At 35.5% G+C, this 19311-nt stretch overlaps 1 protein-coding gene across 4 annotated transcripts in view; it reads right to left on the bottom strand.

Moving 5' to 3' along the window:
* LOC150079052 (uncharacterized) overlaps positions 1-19311 on the bottom strand; it is a 577353-nt gene that overhangs the window by 9734 nt on the left and 548308 nt on the right. For 3 of the 4 annotated variants that reach the window (XM_090382803.1, XM_090382804.1, XM_090382802.1), the window contains 2 exons: positions 18770-18850; positions 12150-12244 (listed from right to left, as the gene is read on the bottom strand). In XM_090382803.1, the coding sequence (XP_090238929.1) occupies positions 12150-12244; positions 18770-18850 (176 nt within the window). The remainder of the gene's footprint in view (positions 1-12149; positions 12245-18769; positions 18851-19311) is intronic. The other variant, XM_090382806.1, reaches the window with a different exon arrangement.

Below are 19311 nucleotides of genomic sequence, written 5' to 3'. Positions count from 1 at the left end.
TCTAAGGAAAAAAATGAAAGAACATTTTTCATCAAAAGCTCATAACATTTGTAAAGAGAACTTAAAACAATGTGAGCAGGATTCAATAACAAAAGTAATAGATACGATGAATGAAAAATATTTAAGTGCTACTTGTAGAGTATTTAATACAGTTTACAGCCTGGCAAAAAGATGTAAACCGTTTTCAGACATAGAAGATGAGATAGAAGTGCAAATTAAAAATGGATTAGATATGGGAATAGGATTACATTCTCGTAAAACTGCTGTGAAAGTAGTTGATTTCATTGCAAAGGAAATTAAAAAAGAAATATTTAATAAAATTATTGAAAATAATCTGAAAATATGTTTATTATTGATGAAGCTTCAACGATATCCTGCAAACCAGTTATTATACTTTTCTTAAAAGTTGAGGATTCAGTTACACACCAACAATTTTCGTTGAACTAGTTGAATTGGAAAAAGAAGATGCAGAGACAATATGTTCTTCAGTTATGGAAAGTTTAAATAACGTTGGGCTTACTAAGAACTACCTAGAAAAAAATTTAATAGGATTTTGCTCTGATGGTGCCAGCGTTATGCTTGGGAGAAAATCTGGAGTGAGCACTAGGATTGCAAAAGAGTTTCCAAACATAATATGGCACTGTTTAAATCGTCGCCTCCATCTTGTTTTAGATGATTCGATAAAGGAAATAAAGCAAGTAAATCATTTTAAAATATTTATTGATAAGATATATACTATTTTTCATCAATCCAATAAGAACCAAATTGAACTTTCCAAAATATCTGAACTTGGAATTGAAATTATAAAGATTGGTAGAGTTTTGGGACTAAGATGGGCTGCCTGTAGATTAAGGTCAACCCTAGCTGTGTGGTGCACTTATCCAGCACTACATCACTATTTTTATTCAAATAAAAAGTACTTAGTAGGATTTCAAGACGGGCAGCCAAGGCTGCCCGTCTTGAAAATATATATTTTATAACTGATTTGACATTGATTGATATTTTAAACAAAATTTCTCTTCTTTCAAATGCACTGCAAGCAAGAAATATAGACATAATAAAGGCTGAAAAACTTGCGATAAGATCTATTAAAGCATTTCAAATGCTTGGAAAGGAAAAGGGTCCATATGAAAAAAAAGATGAATTAATTACTTCAGAAACCTTCAAAAATATAAAATTTGTAGAAAATCATCGATTTGTTGGGCTTCCTTGGGAAAGACTTTTAGAAAACATTGTAATGAATTTGAAAAAAAAAAAAAAAGAAAAAAAAGACAAGTTGTAGCCAATTTCAAGTTAGGAATAAATTACAATTTCTCAATTTTTTGGAGCCAGATTACTGGAATATTGAAGAAGTACTAGTTCCATGGAAAGCAGCTGAAGAACAATTGCTCGTATTTAATGAAATTTTTAATTACCAAATTGATATTAATGATTATTGAGATTTCGTGGAAAATGTTTTAAAAAATTTCCAGAATTATGCAATTCCTGAAAGTGGTCAAAGAGCCAAAAATATTGTCAAAACAATTGCTGTAAGATCAGCAGAAGCGGAAAGGGGTTTTTCAAATATGAACATAATATGTTCAGAGAAGAGAAGTAGCCTAACTGTTTTTAATACATCAAACACAATGACTATTAGTCTAATCGGCCTACCTCTAAAGGAATGGGATCCTACTCCTACAGTGAAAAGATGGTTAAGGATAAATCACTCAGCCGATGATGCTCGGATAAAAGCGAAGAAAATTGCAAGTGAGGACACCAATCAAGAAGCAATATGGAAATATTTTAAATAACAGTTTTATTGTTTTTGTCAGGTATTATTTAATATTTTTTAATTAATATTTTAAAACTCTTTCTTATAACATAATCTAGTTTTGTGGACCTCTTTTATTGTTCTTATTTAACTATTAACTGCATGAAATAATAAACTACCTTTCGGTATATAGTTTTTTTATACTTAGAACGGTCATTAAGGCAGCGAACCAGTTGTTAAATTATTTGAATCCCACCACCGTATATATCTTGCTCAGATTAAGAACCTGAGGGGGCACAGTTTCAAATTGAGGAAAGATAGTTGTAGAATTGATGTGCGAAAATTTGCCTTTAGCCAGCGGGTAGTTGATTGGTGGAACAGGCTTCCATCTTTTGTTGTGGAAGTTAATAGCCTAAAGAAATTTAGGGCTGAGCTGGACAGGCATTTGGAATGAGTGGAGGGATGAAATGGGAGGTTGTGTTTTTTTTTTTTTTTTTTGGCTGATGCTGCATAAGCTTGCTTTCTTGCATTGTATGCCTCTACTAATGTTAAATCGAATAATAATCCTACTCCAATTCAACAATTATACAGCAATAATACTACCATGATACCAAGTTTATGTCATACGTATTAGGCTATACCATTACGCTTGAAAGTTAAGTAAATTATGATATATAATAAATTTATTAGAAGATGAAATGCACAAGGCATAATTTCTTATGGGTTTAGGTAATTAACTATATAATATTGGTGTAGATACACCATAATTGACCCATAAATTTGAACTATGTATGTAGTGTAAAGGCATGAATAATCTACTATATAATATCGGTGTAGATACACCATAGTTTACCCATAAATTTGAACTATGTGTGTAGTGTAAAGGCATCATTTTAATTGTATCTCATATTGTGGGTGCCTTCACAATGAGATAGCTGGTATTGCACTACTTTAAATATATAACGCTTCGCTAGTAGAGAAGACTACTGTTATTTATTTTCAGTGGATACCACCACCCAGACGATCATTTCGAAGCTAGTTGCCTTACCCTGGTAATGCAACATGCCATCACAGTTGTGAAGTTATTTCCACATTATGAGAGATGCTAAATGGTGTAGGTAATGATAATGTAATAGAGCAGGGGGTGGCCAACACGTCGATCACGATCTACCATAGATACACCGGCTTTAATTTCGGTCGATCACAACAAATTTTAAATATATATTAAAAAGTAGATTAGTCAAAATCTAAATGTTATTATTATGTGCCCCACTGCGTACGCTTATTACAAATTCATTGAACCACATGACTACTCTTGTCAACGCACAGCCAAAATTGACCCAAAAGGATGATGAATTCCGATTTTTGAGTTACCACTGTATCATCCACCAACAAGTGTTAGCCAGCAAAAGATTAAATACTAAAAGTGTTATGGACATAGCTTTCGAAATCGTGAATTCCAACAGAGGACAATATAATCAAAAGAGACTTTTCAAAATGCAACTCGATGAAAAAGAACCAGATCTGATATTACACACAGATGTGAGGTGGTTGAGTCGGAGTAAGTTTCTACAGAGATTTCAAAATTTGCTGAATGAAAAATATTTTTGTTGATCAAAGGGGAGATGATTATCAGCAGCCACAAGATACGGAGTGGTTGTGTAATCTGGCTTTTTTTAGCAAATTTTACCAGTAAATTAAGTGACCTGAATTTGGAATTACAAGGGGAAAAAATGTGGGTGACATGATTAGCAGTTTTTCTACATATAAATATCAAATTTTGGCAATGGCTAAGGATCTCAAAGAAAAAAAATTCGATCATTTTGCAAATATGCAAGATCATTTGCAAAAAATCCTGTTTTTGGATTTAATAGTGAGAAATATGTTTCTGAAATTGAGAAAGTTGTAGATGATTTTAAAACCAGATTCAGTGATTTAAAAAAAAAAAAAACCTAAAGACATTGTTCAATATATTTCTTATCCTTTCAATGTTGACTTAGATACGAAACAAATTGCAGAAAAAAATCACTGATATTTTTCACATGGAGAAAATATTACTTGAAAATGAAATTATAACATTGCGAAACGATATCTTCCTAAAAGCCAGATCATCAGAAAAAGACTTTTGGAAATATTTTTCCAAGAAAAGTACCCAAATGTAAAAAAATGCAGTGAAATTTTAAATTCCTGTTTTGGTTCCACATATCTATGTGAGTTGGCCTTTTTGTATTTGAAACAAACAAAGACGAAGAATTAGTCTACTCTTAGGGACTTACATTCAAAAGGTTCTTTATAGTTGGCTTTATTCCAGTACATCCCCGATTTTGAAAGCTTGCCAGGTGACATGAAGACACAAACTTCGCATAAATTAAAATTTTAAATACGTATGAATTTAAAATAAGAATTCTGAATTGTATTGAATATTAAAATTTATAAACAACATTTTTCAATATGTGTTGATTAACTTTTTTAGCAATGTGCAATGAACTTCTTGAGATGGTAGAACGCAGCACATTTTGAAGAAAAAAAGTCTATCGCATCACGGATTAAGTTGGCCACCCCTATATTAGAGTAATGTATTACGGGTAAACTATGATGTATCTACATTGATATTATATAGTTAATTACCTAAACCCATAAGAAATTATGCCTTGTGCATTTCATCTTCTAATATACAGTAAACCCCCGCTATTCGCGGTATCTGTATTCGTGGTTTCGCGTATTCGCAATCGCTGATTTAATAATATAAAATGAAACCTAAAAAAATGTGAATTTTAAAGCACCGTGAATATTTTCCGCCATAAAAAAACATGGGCGTGGCTAAAATTATCTTTCCCAGTCAAAACAGCGTTCAGTGGGTGGGGAGAAGAGGGGTGACAAAACTGCGAGCTTGGATGTTTCTCACTAATCCTTGTTCAGTATGTGTTATGCGCTTGTCATGGAATGTTTGATTGTTTGCTTTTAGTTTATATGCTTATAAATTGAATAAATTTATCAATTTATAAATTGATATGCTTACAAATGTGGTAAATCTACCGTTTTGCAGTGTAAAACAGACTTTTTCAAGTGTGTTAACGGAAGAAAGTGCCTTTATTGTGGACAAGTTCTTTTTTACCCGTACAAAAATATGGCTACGAATAACAAGGGAAATGTGAAAATATCAAAGAAGGTGATGACATTAGCGAATAAAATTGAGTTATTAGACAAAATTTCTAATGGTGAAAGTGTCTCTTCAGTGGCAAAACATTATAAAATCAATGAGTCAATGGAATGATCAATCAAAAAATTGGAAGAAATAATCCGACGTAGTGTCCGTGAAAACGCGCTAATTGCTTCAAAAATTTGTTCTTTAACTCGTGATGTTAAATTAGAAAAAAATGGAAAAAGCTTTAAATCTGTGGATAGAAGAGCGAACTCAAAATAAAATTCCGTTAAGTTCACTCATCATTCGTGAAAAGGCAAAACTCCTTTATCAACACTTTAGCGAAACTGGTGATAGCACTGGCGGGATAAGTTTTTTTGCTAGCAAAGGCGCTGGTTTGAAAGATTTGTTTGAAATTTCTAATAAATATTACATTTAATATTAAATTGTTTCTTATTTTCATTTCGATGCCATATGCTTGCTATGTACTGTCTTCACTATGTACTGTCTATGTACAGTCATATTATGAAGGTACATATAATTCATACATAGACACAATTTTAGACTAGTTTTTCTTATATACTGTATTTCATACTTTGGAACGGAACCCCTTTATTACTATGGGAGCCATAACTCAGTATTCGCGTTTTCGGTATTCGCGACATTTCTCAGGAACGTAACCCCCGCGAATAGCGGGAGTTTACCGTATTATTATTACCTACACCATTTGGCATCTCGCATATTGTGGAAATAACTTCGCAACTGTGATGGCATGTTGCATTACCAGGGTACCTGCCCACCCACTGATGATGAAGCTCACTAGCTTCGAAATGATCATCTGGGTGGTGGTATCCACTAAAAATAAATAATGGTAGTCTTCTTTACTAGAGAAGCATTATTTATTTGAAGTAGTGCAATACCAGCTATCTCATTGTAATTTTAATTGTATCTCAACATGAGATACAATTAAAATGATGCCTTTACACTACTTACGTAGTTCAAATTTATGAGCAAACTATGGTGAATCTACACCGATATTATATAAATAATAAACTTATCCAACTAATGCCAACTTATGTGATTTGAAATTTTGAGCTACCCATTTACCACAAATAAAACACTAGAATTCCCCTATTGCTCACTTTATAATACTACAGCAATAGTGTCAAAATTCAAATGTTCTTATTGATACAACACCCAATGGCGGCAGAAGTCGACTGGTGTCTTATGTAATTCCAAAAGCCAATTCTAACAAATTCACCAACTCGATCAGAGAATCACAAAAACATAACCGCACTACCAATTTTAAATCAAAAGTTATAGAAAAACAATAATTTTTAAGCAATAAAGAAAGTTAGCAACTCTGAAAATGTTTCTTCTTCCACTAGTGCCACTGTTCAGTTGTATACTTGTAAGAAGAAGGAATCTATTTTGTAGAGATGGTATTCATTTGAACAAAGGTGGTGCAAGAATTTTTGCCAGTATCAATGAGAATAACTGAAGAGTTCAGAAAAACTTCTAGTTAGAAGAGAGAAGGGTAATATAGATCTGCATTTATCTCATGATATGGATAATATCATAAGATATTATCCATGTAATACATGCACTCACCTCAAGAATTCCTGTTTGTTGCTGCAACAGCCAATTTTGGCAAGATGTCCTAAAGGGTAGCAACGTTTCAAATGAGTAGGAAGATAGAGCTAGGAAAACAAGCCTAAATTATTCAAGGGGTGTGTGAGGACAGTAAACTACAGAAGATTATTTAGTCTTAATCAGTGTTTACAGTAATGCCAGGAGTGTTGTCAAGAAAATGGTTGAATTTAAACTCCTGGTTTGGACAACTAATGCTGACATAACAGGTCTAACAGAAACATGGTGCCACCTATAAATTGAGAATGATGAATGAGTTCCACTATGGTATGTATAATGTAGTTAGGAGAGACAGAAAGGGTGGCAGGGTCATGCTTCTAATCAAAAGCAGCCGGAGCACAAAAAGAGCTTTTGCTGAGTCTGAAGTTGTTTTCCAGCATAGAATTTGATATGAGTTAGTTGAAAGCAAAGGTATAATGAGAGTGGGAGTAATCTACAGACCAGAAGATTGTGAAGAGTATGATGAGTCTTTAGATGTGGGCAAGCAAGTGAGAATGTCTTATTATGGATGACTTCGATCTGCCCAAGCTAGGGAATCTCACCTTGGAGAAAAAATTTTTCTAAATAAACTAGATAAATATTTGTACCAGGATGTCAGGGATAAAACTAGGGTTGAGAGTATTCTTGATCTCATCATTACTCATGGATTATATGACATCAGAAGGTTTAAAATGAAAGAAACATTGGCAGGTAGTGATCATGATCACACAGTTTGTTAGTTGGAAGAAAGATGTTGTAGTAGTTAAAAGCATGGGTTTTAATCTCAGAAGAGGGTACTTTGACAGTTTAAGGTATCTGTAAATTAGGCCGATTGCAAGGGAGGGTGACTACACTTGAATCATGAATAATGGAATACGTTTAAAGCAATAATCATAGAAGCAATGAAAACAATGAAAATACTGGATTAATGCAGAGCTGGCCGATCAAATAGAATAGAAAAAGTCAGCATGGGACAGTTAAAGAGCGATGAAAAGTAGTGAAGCCTACAACAGCGATTCGTATGAGAAAACAAAGAATGGAGACAAGGAATTTTTCATGTATGTGGACACAAGGAAGGAAAAAAGCAAATCAGATCGAACCCTTGTGCATGGCGTGGGAAAGTTTTAGTTAACTCAGATGATTCTGCTTGATAAATTGAATGGGTTCTTTACTTTGATCTTTACTTTATTGATCTTTACTGACCTTACACGTTAAGAAGAGGCCGTGAGAGTGAGGCTGAGCCATATAGAAATTAGTAATTTCAAAATTATAGAAGACTGTTTATTAGAAAAACTTTTGAGCATAAGGCAAGTAAAGCTCCTGCAGTTGATGGCATATTCCCAGTAATTTTGAGGGATGCTGCCAGAGAATGCATTGAACCACTAAGGTTAATTATGAGAGTATCTTTGGATTCGGGAGAGATTCCTTTGGACTGGAGAAATGCCAACATATCACCAATTCTAAGAGGGAAGTTGGTAACTATAGACTGGGTGGTCTGACTTCAGTGGTAAGGAAAATCTTTGAGGCAATGATTAAGAGTGCAATCCAGGGACACTTAGATAAAAAAAAATGCCATTCTGAAGAATACATGGCATGGCCATGGGGAGGGAAAATCATGTTTAATTAACCTAGTAAGCTATTTTGACACAGTTACTTATGAGCTGGATATAGGGAACAATTTCAACATAGTTTATTTGGATTTTAGCAAAGCATTTAACAAAGTCCCTAATGAGAGGTTACTGTATAAGCTGGAACATGTTAGGATTACTGAAAGCGTTCTAAGATGGATTGCTAGGTGGCAGAAGTGGGTGCTACATGGGGTTCCCAAGGATCAGTTCTTGGCACTCTGTTGTTTCAGATTTTCATATTGATGAAAGGATAGAAGGCGTGATGTCAAAATTTGCAGAGGGAGGACATAAAGGCTGGTAGAGTTGTTAATGACTGGTGACAACTAGCACTCCTGCAGGATGACACGAACAGGCTTCAGGAAGGGTCAGAAAAATGGTGGAAAAGTTTTAATGCACAAAATGCAAGGTTTATAATTTATTTTGCAAATGCAAAATAAATTATACACTTGGACGAATTGAATTAAAAACAGTATAGGAGGAGAAGAATATGGAAGTTCCGATACAGACATGTATGAATTTTTCTGAATAGTGTCAACAGGTGGTCAGGAAAGTCCATGGTGTTCTATTGATGATTTATCAAACTTTACCCTGTAAAAGTAGGCTGGTCATAATCGCACTGTATAAGATAATTGTAAGACTGCATTTGGAATATTGTGTCCAAGTAAGGAGACCTCATCTGAAAAAAGCCTCATTAAAAGCCCCAAGGCTTTTAATGATATTTATCATATAAGAACTCTTCTAAACCTCTTCTAAAAAGGAGAGGTCTTCTAAATTTTTAAAGGTGACATACCTTACACTATGAGCAATTTAGAAACGAAATTTCTAAGTTGCTCATGGTAAAAGGTATGTCATCTCTCATTTCTGAGCTCATAATTGAGCTTGGAAATTTACAAAATTGGAAATTCAGCACATCTCGCTTGCAGGAAGCATTTCACCAGTAGCTGCCAAATTACTGGCTATGGTAAAGTTTGTCAGGGATCATATTCTACAATTTACAAAAAAAAAAAAAAAAAATGCTCACTTTAAGATTTATAATGATTTTTAGTTCAACAAAAGCAGCCAGTTGTGATTATTAGGAAGCAAAGAGGAAGATATATAAAGGAAACCTTTTAGTTTAGTTAATCATAGTTTTGTACAAATTTCAGTGACATCAAAGACAATATTTTAAGAAGTTATGGCAAGGTTTCCTGTGGAAGGAAGGTTCTATTATTAGTAATTATATTATTTTTTTATATAATATTAGTGTAAACACACCATAGACAACTCTTAAACAAAAAACTATGTTAGTAGTGTGAAGGGCATCATTTTATCTGTATCCCATATTGTGCTCCTCCTTCACAACGAGTTGCCGTGTATTGCACTACCTTGAATAAGTAACGCTTCACTAAAAGGGATGACAATTGTTACTTATTCTCAGTGGGCACCATCACTCAGATGGCACTGTTTCAAGGCTTGTTGGCCTATCATCGGTGGGTGGGCAGGTACCCTGGTATTGCAAACATGACAATCCAGTTGTGAAGATAATCCCACAATATGAGAGATGCCAGAAGGTGTATTTGATAATATTTAAGTACCTATCCACCCACCGATGAAAGGCCAACAAGCCTTGAAACGGTGCCATCTGGGTGGTGGTGGTGCCCACTGAGAATAAGTAACAATAGTCTTCTCTTTTAGTGAAGCATTACTTATTCGGGGCAGTGCATTACATGACAACTTGTTGTGAAGGAGGAGCACAATATGAGATACAGATAAAATGATGCCCTTCACACTACTAACGTAGTTTTTTTTTTCATTTAAGAGCTGTCTATGGTGTGTTTATACCAATATTGTATAGATTATTATACTCTTCAAGATATGATGCCTTGTTGCATTTAAACAACAGTGATTTTAGCTTTGGGAAAAGCCAGAAGTCATAGACCCATGACTCATCTCCAGTTATGACCTTCTTGAGGAAATCTGGGTCATTGTTAGCAGTTTCAAGCAAGTCCTGTGCAACTTCAGCATGAAATTCCTTCTGACCTTGTGACAGGAGCCACGGAACAAATTTTGCAGCCACACGTTTCATGTCAAGATCCTCCGTCAAAATCTCTGAAAAAAAAAGTCCATGGAATCCCCACACCTAATTATTTCACTGTCAATTGCCGATTTTCATTGATTGCAGCCCACACGCGTTCAACATTTTCTGGTGTTCTGCTTGTTGAAGACCTTCCAGAATGTGGATCACTTTTAATGGATTCCCGCCCACCTTTGAAGCATCGGTACCACATTTTTACCTGAACTTCACTCATTGAATCATCCCCGAAAGCCTTCTTAATCATTTGAATAGTTTCCGCGGACGAATGTCCAAGTTTGAAGCAAAACTTGATGCAGATTCGCTGATCTACTCACTCAGTCATTGTGGATGCAACAGTCACACAGTACACAACAGTCACACAGCTCACTCAATGGCATCTTACTGCCGACTGACCAGCCCCTTGGGAGAGTGACTGTTCACGCATGTGCATTAAGTCTCCTCTAACAAACTGCCAAGTTACATCAAGGCCATGCAACCAGTTTTCACGATAGTCAAAATGGCTGGATATTTTCCGGATAGACTTCATGTATGTGATTAGCCTTAATTAAGATACTCAAATTAATGAACTTATGAAAATTAGAAGAAATTTATTCACATTTAAGCGTACTAGATAATGGATAATCACTATGAAATGTGTGTTATGATCATTGATATCGCTTGGCATTTTGGGCCCATTTTTAGGTGATTTGTAGATAAGATCTCTTCAAATATGTCCCAAAAAAATGTGAGACTTCAGTTACAACAAGAGAATCAGAAGTTGTGATAATCTTAACAGAACTGCATAAGAAAGGATATTTCTATGAGACTCAAGAAAAGGTTGGAAGTGGGGAGGGAGGGAGGGGGAGGGAGGGAGGGGGAGGGAGGGGGGAGAGACTGATAATGCATTGCCTTGAAGAAGCTGAAATAATTGAAGGATCTCTTAACATTCAGGACTTGTGTAACAAGAGTCCCATTGTAAAGATTTAAAAGAAATTTTAAAAGATCAATAGATATGTAACAATAGTCTTCAACAGGATTAGGAGCAAAGTTATGCAAATGGCAGCAAGAGGAGATAATTTCAGTTTATGATATCAACTTATTTGCTACAATTAAGAATCGCAAGTTAATAGTAAGTAGATTTGAGACCTTGGAATGGCCAGGAACACCATAATAGGTGGCCATACATGAGCAGCTTCCCCTGCAGATCAGGACCATGGCAGTTCAGATCTGCAGGATAAAATCACTTGTGTGACAAAAAATATTTAAGAATTTGTACTTTTTTGACTTGAATTTTTAAAGTTTTAAAAAATAATTATTTAGCAAGGATTATTTAGGTTTTATTAAAACTGTGGTGGTTGAAATCATGGGAAAAACTATTTATGGGTACCTGCCTAATGGGCGATCATGATTCCACCTAGGAAATGGCAGTTGAAATAAAACTGAAAGAATACAACATGCCTCTAATGCCACAGTCCCCCAATCTCTATAGCAGTCTTTCATGTGGAACACTATCAAAAGCTTTACTGCATCTAAGCATGTGATATCAAAATTATTTTTTGCATCCAATTCTTTTGTTACTATGTCACTATAGCCTAATGAGAAGGCCAGACAAGATCTCCCCTTAACACTGATTGCATTCCTGTCAAGGTGGTTCTGCATTACTTTAACCTGACTGCATTCTTTTCTTGAAAAACAGTTAAGTTTAATCTGTCAGTATATAGAGAAAACAGCTCTTGAAAAGAAGTGACAGTATGGTTAATGTTGATGTATTTATGTGTTTATTGTTAAAAAATAAATTTTGGTTCAACTTTTGACCTCCTTCCCATATCTGAAACAAATTTGTCCATTATTTTATGCTATTCAATAATAATCTTCCTGAAAAATAGTGAATATTCTTAAGTTATAATCAAATATTCTTCTACAGAATAAAGCAGCAATCATACATACCTTTCTGCAGACTAGCAATTGTAGACTGTTTGCACAGAAATTCAAGACAAAACTCTTTACTCAAGTTGAAGGCATGCATGTTGTATGTGAAAGTCCTATATAAGTAAATTCAGTAATACTAAGAATTGTATTTTTAAATCACTGTACTGTTTTTTTTTTCTTTTTGAAGAATAATGAAAATGGATAAAATTAATTTTAAAAAAATGAATAAACATAGCCCAAAGTAAAATCTGAAAAGTACTATATACAAAACAGTTTCAGAACCCCAGTATATTATTACTAATAGTTTTTCTTTAGGAATACTGGAACCCTTGAACAGGTTAGGAACTTGTAATACAGATCAGACAGGGATCTGTATTAAAAAAAAGAAGCCTATAGTTTGCAGAATAAAACAGACAGGATTCATTCATTTTTTTTTTTGCAGAATGCCAGGTTAAATAAATATAACCTTTTCAATTTGGTGGTAAATCTCTGTACCAACAATGCTATGCACATTCTCTGATTACATGATTATGAGGTCAGAAGATCATCCTATAAAATCCTTGTTCATACTGATTTTCCATAGTCACATATAATAATAATAATAAAAATAGACGCTATAATGGCCTCCAAGACTACACTGATAAGATGGTTTCCAACTCTTGGCTCACTAATGGAAAGCTCTACCCTGACTGAAGGATTCATGCTTGCCATCCCAGACCAAGTAACCAATAACCAGAACTAAAAGAAATACATCGTCAAGGATTATAGAGTAACAGATGACTCATGTGAACAATGCCATCTGGACCCAGAAAGTATACAGCACATCACCACATGATGATCACACACAATGTAGTCTTTATGGAGGTCATTATTCCACTTGTAGATATGACCAGGTCACCAAGAAAAAACACCAGAAGTTAGCACAAAAATCTGCTGAATCAACCGTGTTTTAGAAGTACAAAACTCAGGCTGTAATAGAGACCCTACTCAAACTATACTGAGATCATGCCATAATAATGGACAAGATGATCCCATGCAACAGACCAGACATAACCCTCACTGATAAGAAGGAAACGGCTACTTACCTGATCAACATAGTAGTGCCCAACACCAGCAACCTCCAGAAAACACACAAGGAAAAGATTCGGAAGTATTCAGACCTAAGACAGGCAAGTCATAGGGTTAAAATTGAAAGTATCTGAAATCCTGCCCAGACACAATAGAAGGGAGTACAGTAACCCCCCCCCCCACTATTTGCGGTATCTGTATTCGCGATCGCCGATTTAATATAAAATGAAACCTAAAAAAATATGAATTTTAAAGCACCGTGAATATTTTTTGCCATAAAAAAACATGGGGGTGGCTAAAATTCTTTCCCGGTCAAAAAAGCGCTCAGTGGGTGGGAGGAGAGGGGAAGAAAGTGACTTTATTGTGGGCACGTTCTTTCTAACCCCTACAAAAATATGGCTACAAAAAACAAGACAAATGTGAAAATATCAAAGAAAGTGATGACATTAGTGAATAAAATTGAGTTATTAGATAAAATTTCTAATGGTGAAAGTGTCTCCTCAGTGGCAAAACATTATAAAATCAATGAGTCAATGGTACGATCAATCAAAAAATCGGAAGAAAAAATCCGCCGTAGTGTCCGTGAAAACATGCTAATTGCTTCAAAAATTTGCTTTGTAACTCGTGATGTTAAATTAGAAAAAAATGGAAAAGCTTTAAATCTGTGGATAGAAGACCGAACTCAAAATAAAATTTCGTTAAGTTCACTCATCATTCGTGAAAAGGCAAAACTCCTTTATCAACACTTTAGCGAAACTGGTGTAGCACTGGCGGGATAAGATTTTTAGCTAGCAAAGGCGCTTGTTTGAAATTTCTAATAAATATTACATTTAATATTAAATTGTTTCTTATTTTCATTTCGATGCCATATGCCTGCATTTCACTATGTACTGTCTATGTACATAGTCATATTATGAAGGTACATATAATACATACATACACAATTTTAGACTAGTTTTTCTTATATACTGTATTTCATACTTTGGAACGGAACCCTTATTACTATGGGAGCCATAACTCAGTATTTGCGTTTTCGGTATTCGCGGCATTTCTCAGGAATGTAACCCCCGTGAATAGCGGGGGTTTACTGTATATGATGACAACCTTGTCAAACAATTTGGCACTGGAGCAATTCGTGCAGGGCTCATGGGGTAGAATTTTTCTCAGCATGGTCTGTTCTTGTTTACAGGAGAGATTGCTTCTACAGGGATGGGATACACTTAAATAGAAGTGGTGCAAGAATATTTGGTGATGCTATCGAGGCAATGTTTGGTGGGTCAGAAAACTGCAAGCTTGGGGGAGTAGCCGCAGGCAGAGGTGATAATGATTCCTACACTGCTTCTATTGGAATGAGCAGCAGCCCGGAAAGGCAATTGCTGGAGATTTCAGGAACTGCTGAGAGTCATGAAACAAATAAATACATGGGCTGTGTTAGAGTAACTAAGAGTAACATGTACACCAATTCTAGGAGTATAGTAAATAAAGTTGATGAATCTGAAGTGCTGGTTAAGACATCCAAGGGGGATATCGTTGGAATATCAGAGACGTGGTGCCACTCAGATATAAAGGATGCAGAATTGGAATTTGGGGAGTACAATGTGTACAGAATGGATAGACAGGATAGGAAGGGAGGGGTTATGCTGTTAGTTAAGAAACACAAAATCTAAGGAAGTGCATCCAGTTGACATAGATGGGCAGTGCAATGTTGAGTCAGTTTGGGGTGACATAAGCACTGGGAAAGTAAAAATGAGTGTAGGAGTTTGTTATAGGCCTAATGACTCTGATGAGTACAATACAGAGAAATAGAGTGGGCCAGTAAATCAGAGTGTCTTATAATGGAGGATTTTAACTTCCCGGATATAGACTGGAACTTGTGGGTTGGTCACTTGCACACTAGCAAGGCTTTTGCGGATTTATTGGATGATTGTTTTCTACAGTAGCATGCTAGAGAGGCAACAAGAGGGAGTACACTCTTGATCTGATTATCAGCAGTGATTATTCATGCATTAAGAATTTACAGATAAAGGAACTACTAGGTGGCAGGGATAACAGTGTACTGATATGGGATTTACTTAAAGGTGTAACTACGATCAAGATTAAAGGGAAGGGTTTTTGCTTTCGAAAAGGCGACTACGGTGGTCTCAGATTTTTTTAGGTTCTATACAGTGAGACCAACTGATGATGTTACCAACAGCAAATTCTAAATGGGAAGAATTCAAGGAAATAATTTTGGAAGCTACTGGGCTATTTGTCCCAACCAGGAAATACTGCTCTAGGTTTAGGCCCAAATGGATGTCAGATGAACTCATGGCAGAGAAGAAAAATGCATGGGAGGCACATAAATTATTAGGCTATACAGATGCCGATGGTAGATACATGCTAGTCTGTAATCAAGCCACAAAGGAGGTTAAGCAAGCAAAGGCAGATTATGAAAAATATTTGGCAAAGGATGCAAAGAAAAACAGCAAAGACTTCTTTACTTATATAAACTCTAAAAGGAAAAGGATGAATCAGATTGGTCCACTTGATAGCAATGGTTTGACTGTAGATGATGATTCTCAGATAACTGCCAAACTAAATGAGTATTTTGCACTATATTCACACATGAAGAGTTATTCAAGGAGGAGACGGCCAGATGTTTATCAAATTCTAACAGGGAGTTAAATGATTTTGTAATAACTGAGAGCAAAGCGGAGGAGAAACTATTGAAGTTAAACACAAAAAAGGCACCTGGGATAGCTGGAATCTGTCCAGTTATATTAAAGGAGGTGGCAAAAGAAACCATTAGCCATAATTATGAGAGCATCCTTGGACTCGGGGGAAGTCCCCATAGACTGGAGATGTGCAAATGTATCTCCAATTGACAAAGGGGATCAAAGGGTGACAAGAGTAATTACAGACCTGCTAGTTTGACTTCTGCTCCAGGGAAAATAATGGAGTCACTGGTTAAAGAAGCATTGCAGGATCAACTAGATAAGACAGCAGTAATAATTCAGACACAACATGGGTTTGTCAAGGGGAAGTCTTGTCTGACCAATTTGATTGGATACTTGAGATGTATAAGGCCTTGAATGGGATGGGCAAGCTGAATGCTGATGGGATTCTTCTCGTGCTCAGATTAAGAACCCAAGGGGGCATAGATGCAAATTGAGGAAACACAGTTGTAGAAGAGATGTGAGGAAATTTGCCTTTAGCCAATGGGTAGTTGTTTGGTGGAACAGACTTCCATCTTTTGTTGTGGAAGTTGATAGCCTAAATAAATTTAAGGCTGAACTGAAAAGGCAATTTGGAACGAATGGAAGGGTGAAATGGGAGGGGTTTTTTTTGTTTTTTTTTTTTGGCTGATGCTGCATAAGCTTGCTCTTTTGCATCATAAGCCTCTATTAATACTAATGATGTGGTCACAAAGGAACTGGATGCAAAAAATAATTTTGATAACATACACTTGGATTTCAGGAAAGTTTTTGATACTATTGCACATGGAAGACTACTGTACAAATTGGAACAGTACGGCATTAAGGGCAAGTTGCTACAATGGATAAAAGGACAGATGAGTGGAAGAAGACAGAGTGATAATCAGTGGATACTGGTCTACATGGACTAATGTTATTAGTGATGTCCCTCAGGGTTCGGTGTTGGGCCCATTGTTTTCTGTATTTATCAATGATATTGATGAAGGTATATCAAGCTTAATGTTAAAGTTTGCATTTGATAGAAAGGTTGGAAGGGTTGTTAATAACAGTAATGACTGTATGCTGATGCAACAGGATCTGAAAAAGTTGGGTAAATGGGCTGAGAAGTGGCAACTGAAGTTTAACAGTGACAAATACAAAGTACTTCATATGGGTAGCAGTAACCCCAGAGAAATGTACCACCTGGGTGATGTTACACTTGGGGTAGTGGTGAATGAAAGAGAACTGGAGGTGCAGTCAGATATGAAGTTTTCTGAGCAGGGCAGACAGAATAGGTCATGGGGTCTTTCCTGTATGTCAATGATATACAGGAATTTTGTGAGCAGGGATAAGGAGGTGATTATCCCTTTGTATAGGACAATGGTCAGGCTTGAGTACTGCATACAGGTCTGGAAGCCTTATTTTAGGAAGGATGTAGAGTTGCTAGAATGAGTCCAGAGAAGGGCAACAAGACTAGTGAAAGGAACAACAGGGTGTTCTTATGAAGAAAGGCTTAAGTTCTTCAAATTACAGCTTCTGGAGACTAAGCACCTGCGAGGTGATCTGATTAAAGTGTATAAGGCCTTGAATAGATTGAGCAGGCTCAATGCTGATGGGATTCTTTCTCTTGTTCAGATTACAAACCTGAGAGAGCATAGATTCAAACTGAGGAAAGACAGTTGTAGAATAGATGTGTGGAAGTTTGCCTTTAGCCACCGGGTAGTTGATTGCTGGAACAAACTTCCATCTGTTGTTGCAGAAGCTTAAATAAATTCAAGGCAGAACTAGACAAACATTTGGAATGAATCGATCAGTGAAATGGGAAGGTTTTTTTTTTTTTCTCTTTTAGCTGATGCTGTATAAAGCCTGCTTTCTTGCATCATGTGCCTCTACTAATGTTAATGCTAAAAGTCAAACATGTGTGGCATACGGAACAAGTAATGACCATCCTGATCAGTGTGAACCCCTGGCATAGTGCCAAAAAGCCACCATAAGAACCTACCAACAATAGGCCTCCCAGAGAACACTTAAATGGAATCACAGAAAGCCAGAATCCCCAGTCATGTAGGATAGCAGAGAGTTCCTTGACCAACAGTAACAACAATAGTAAACAGACACAACCAACTACCCCATGCACTTGGTATCGGTTACCATCACAGTGCTGAAAAAATTCCATAAAAAAAAGCAAAAAAGTTTTTTTTTTTTTTTTATATACAGGGTCATTATAAAGTCCTTGTGCAGTTGTAAATTTTCATAACTTATGTTCTATACACAATAAAATCAATCTGTAAAAAACATTAGAAATGCAATTTAGTGAAGTTTGTGAAGTTTAGTTATGTACTAAGAGTGATTTATTTATTTTATTGTAGTTCAGCAAAAATTTTATTATTCTTTTTTATTTTTTTATTTTTATTTTTTTTTCAGAATTAGGCCTGACCAAATGGCTTCAATAGATTTCTGTTTCTGTGCTTATCTTTGATGACACTCAGATTTGTAGACAAGATCATATCTCTATTAGGGATTATCTGACTTCTAATCTCTCTCTCTTTTGCCATAAGCACCTCACTAATATTGCTTCCTCTGCATCTAAAAAACAGGGTTTTGAATAAGTAATGCTTCCCCAATAAAGAAGCCTATTGTTACTTATTCTCAGGGGATACCACCTATTCAGTTGTAGTACCTGTTTTCAGAACTGAAAAAATAAAGAAAAAAGAAGCCATTTCAAAACATAATTATTCATGTGGTCAAGGAATGGTTAGAGCACAAATTAGTAGATTCTACATATAGATCTAGAAAATTGCGTCAAGTTTACAGTGATTCATTTGAAGACTGCTTCAGCTTTTCTATAGTAAGCCACAAACTTTTAAAATACCTCTGTAACTAACTATATTTTCTTACCCAAGTTGACCAAAAGTGATATTTTCTTGGAAACTTTTTTCATCCCTCATATCATCAACAGTGTACTGAATTAAATCAGACCTAAAAATAAGATATATAAATTAGTCTTCCAAACAATACTAGTTTTCATATGATTATATAAATGTCAAAAATGTCTACCATTTACTTATTTAACATATGTAAATCTGCAAATATGTAAACGAAGATTATATATATAATTTTTTTTTTGTCAAAATGCTCATAAATGGCCCATTTTTGATTTTATATCTTTTTCTATCCTACCAAAAAGTAATGGGGCTCCTCTGTTATTGGACACCTCCGTAGCCAGGTGGGCAGCAGCAGTGCATAGCACACACTTCTTGATTAGACCAGAGTTCGAGCCTGTGACCAGCAAAATATGGAGGATGCGGAAAGGTCAGGGAATGACCACCACATATCCCTGGAGAAATATGGCCTTAGTTGCTAATGCTCCTAAAAACCAAATAACAACAACAATAACTCCTCTGTCATTAAAGGAAAGTGTTGTATACAGGGAAACATGC

Source organism: Mastigoproctus giganteus, chromosome 10 (assembly GCF_048544385.1).
Source record: "Mastigoproctus giganteus isolate SK-2022 chromosome 10, ASM4854438v1, whole genome shotgun sequence".
NCBI classification, from domain to species: domain Eukaryota; kingdom Metazoa; phylum Arthropoda; class Arachnida; order Uropygi; family Thelyphonidae; genus Mastigoproctus; species Mastigoproctus giganteus.
Note: the sequence above shows the minus strand (reverse complement) of the source record. Positions and strands in the feature narration are given on the sequence as shown.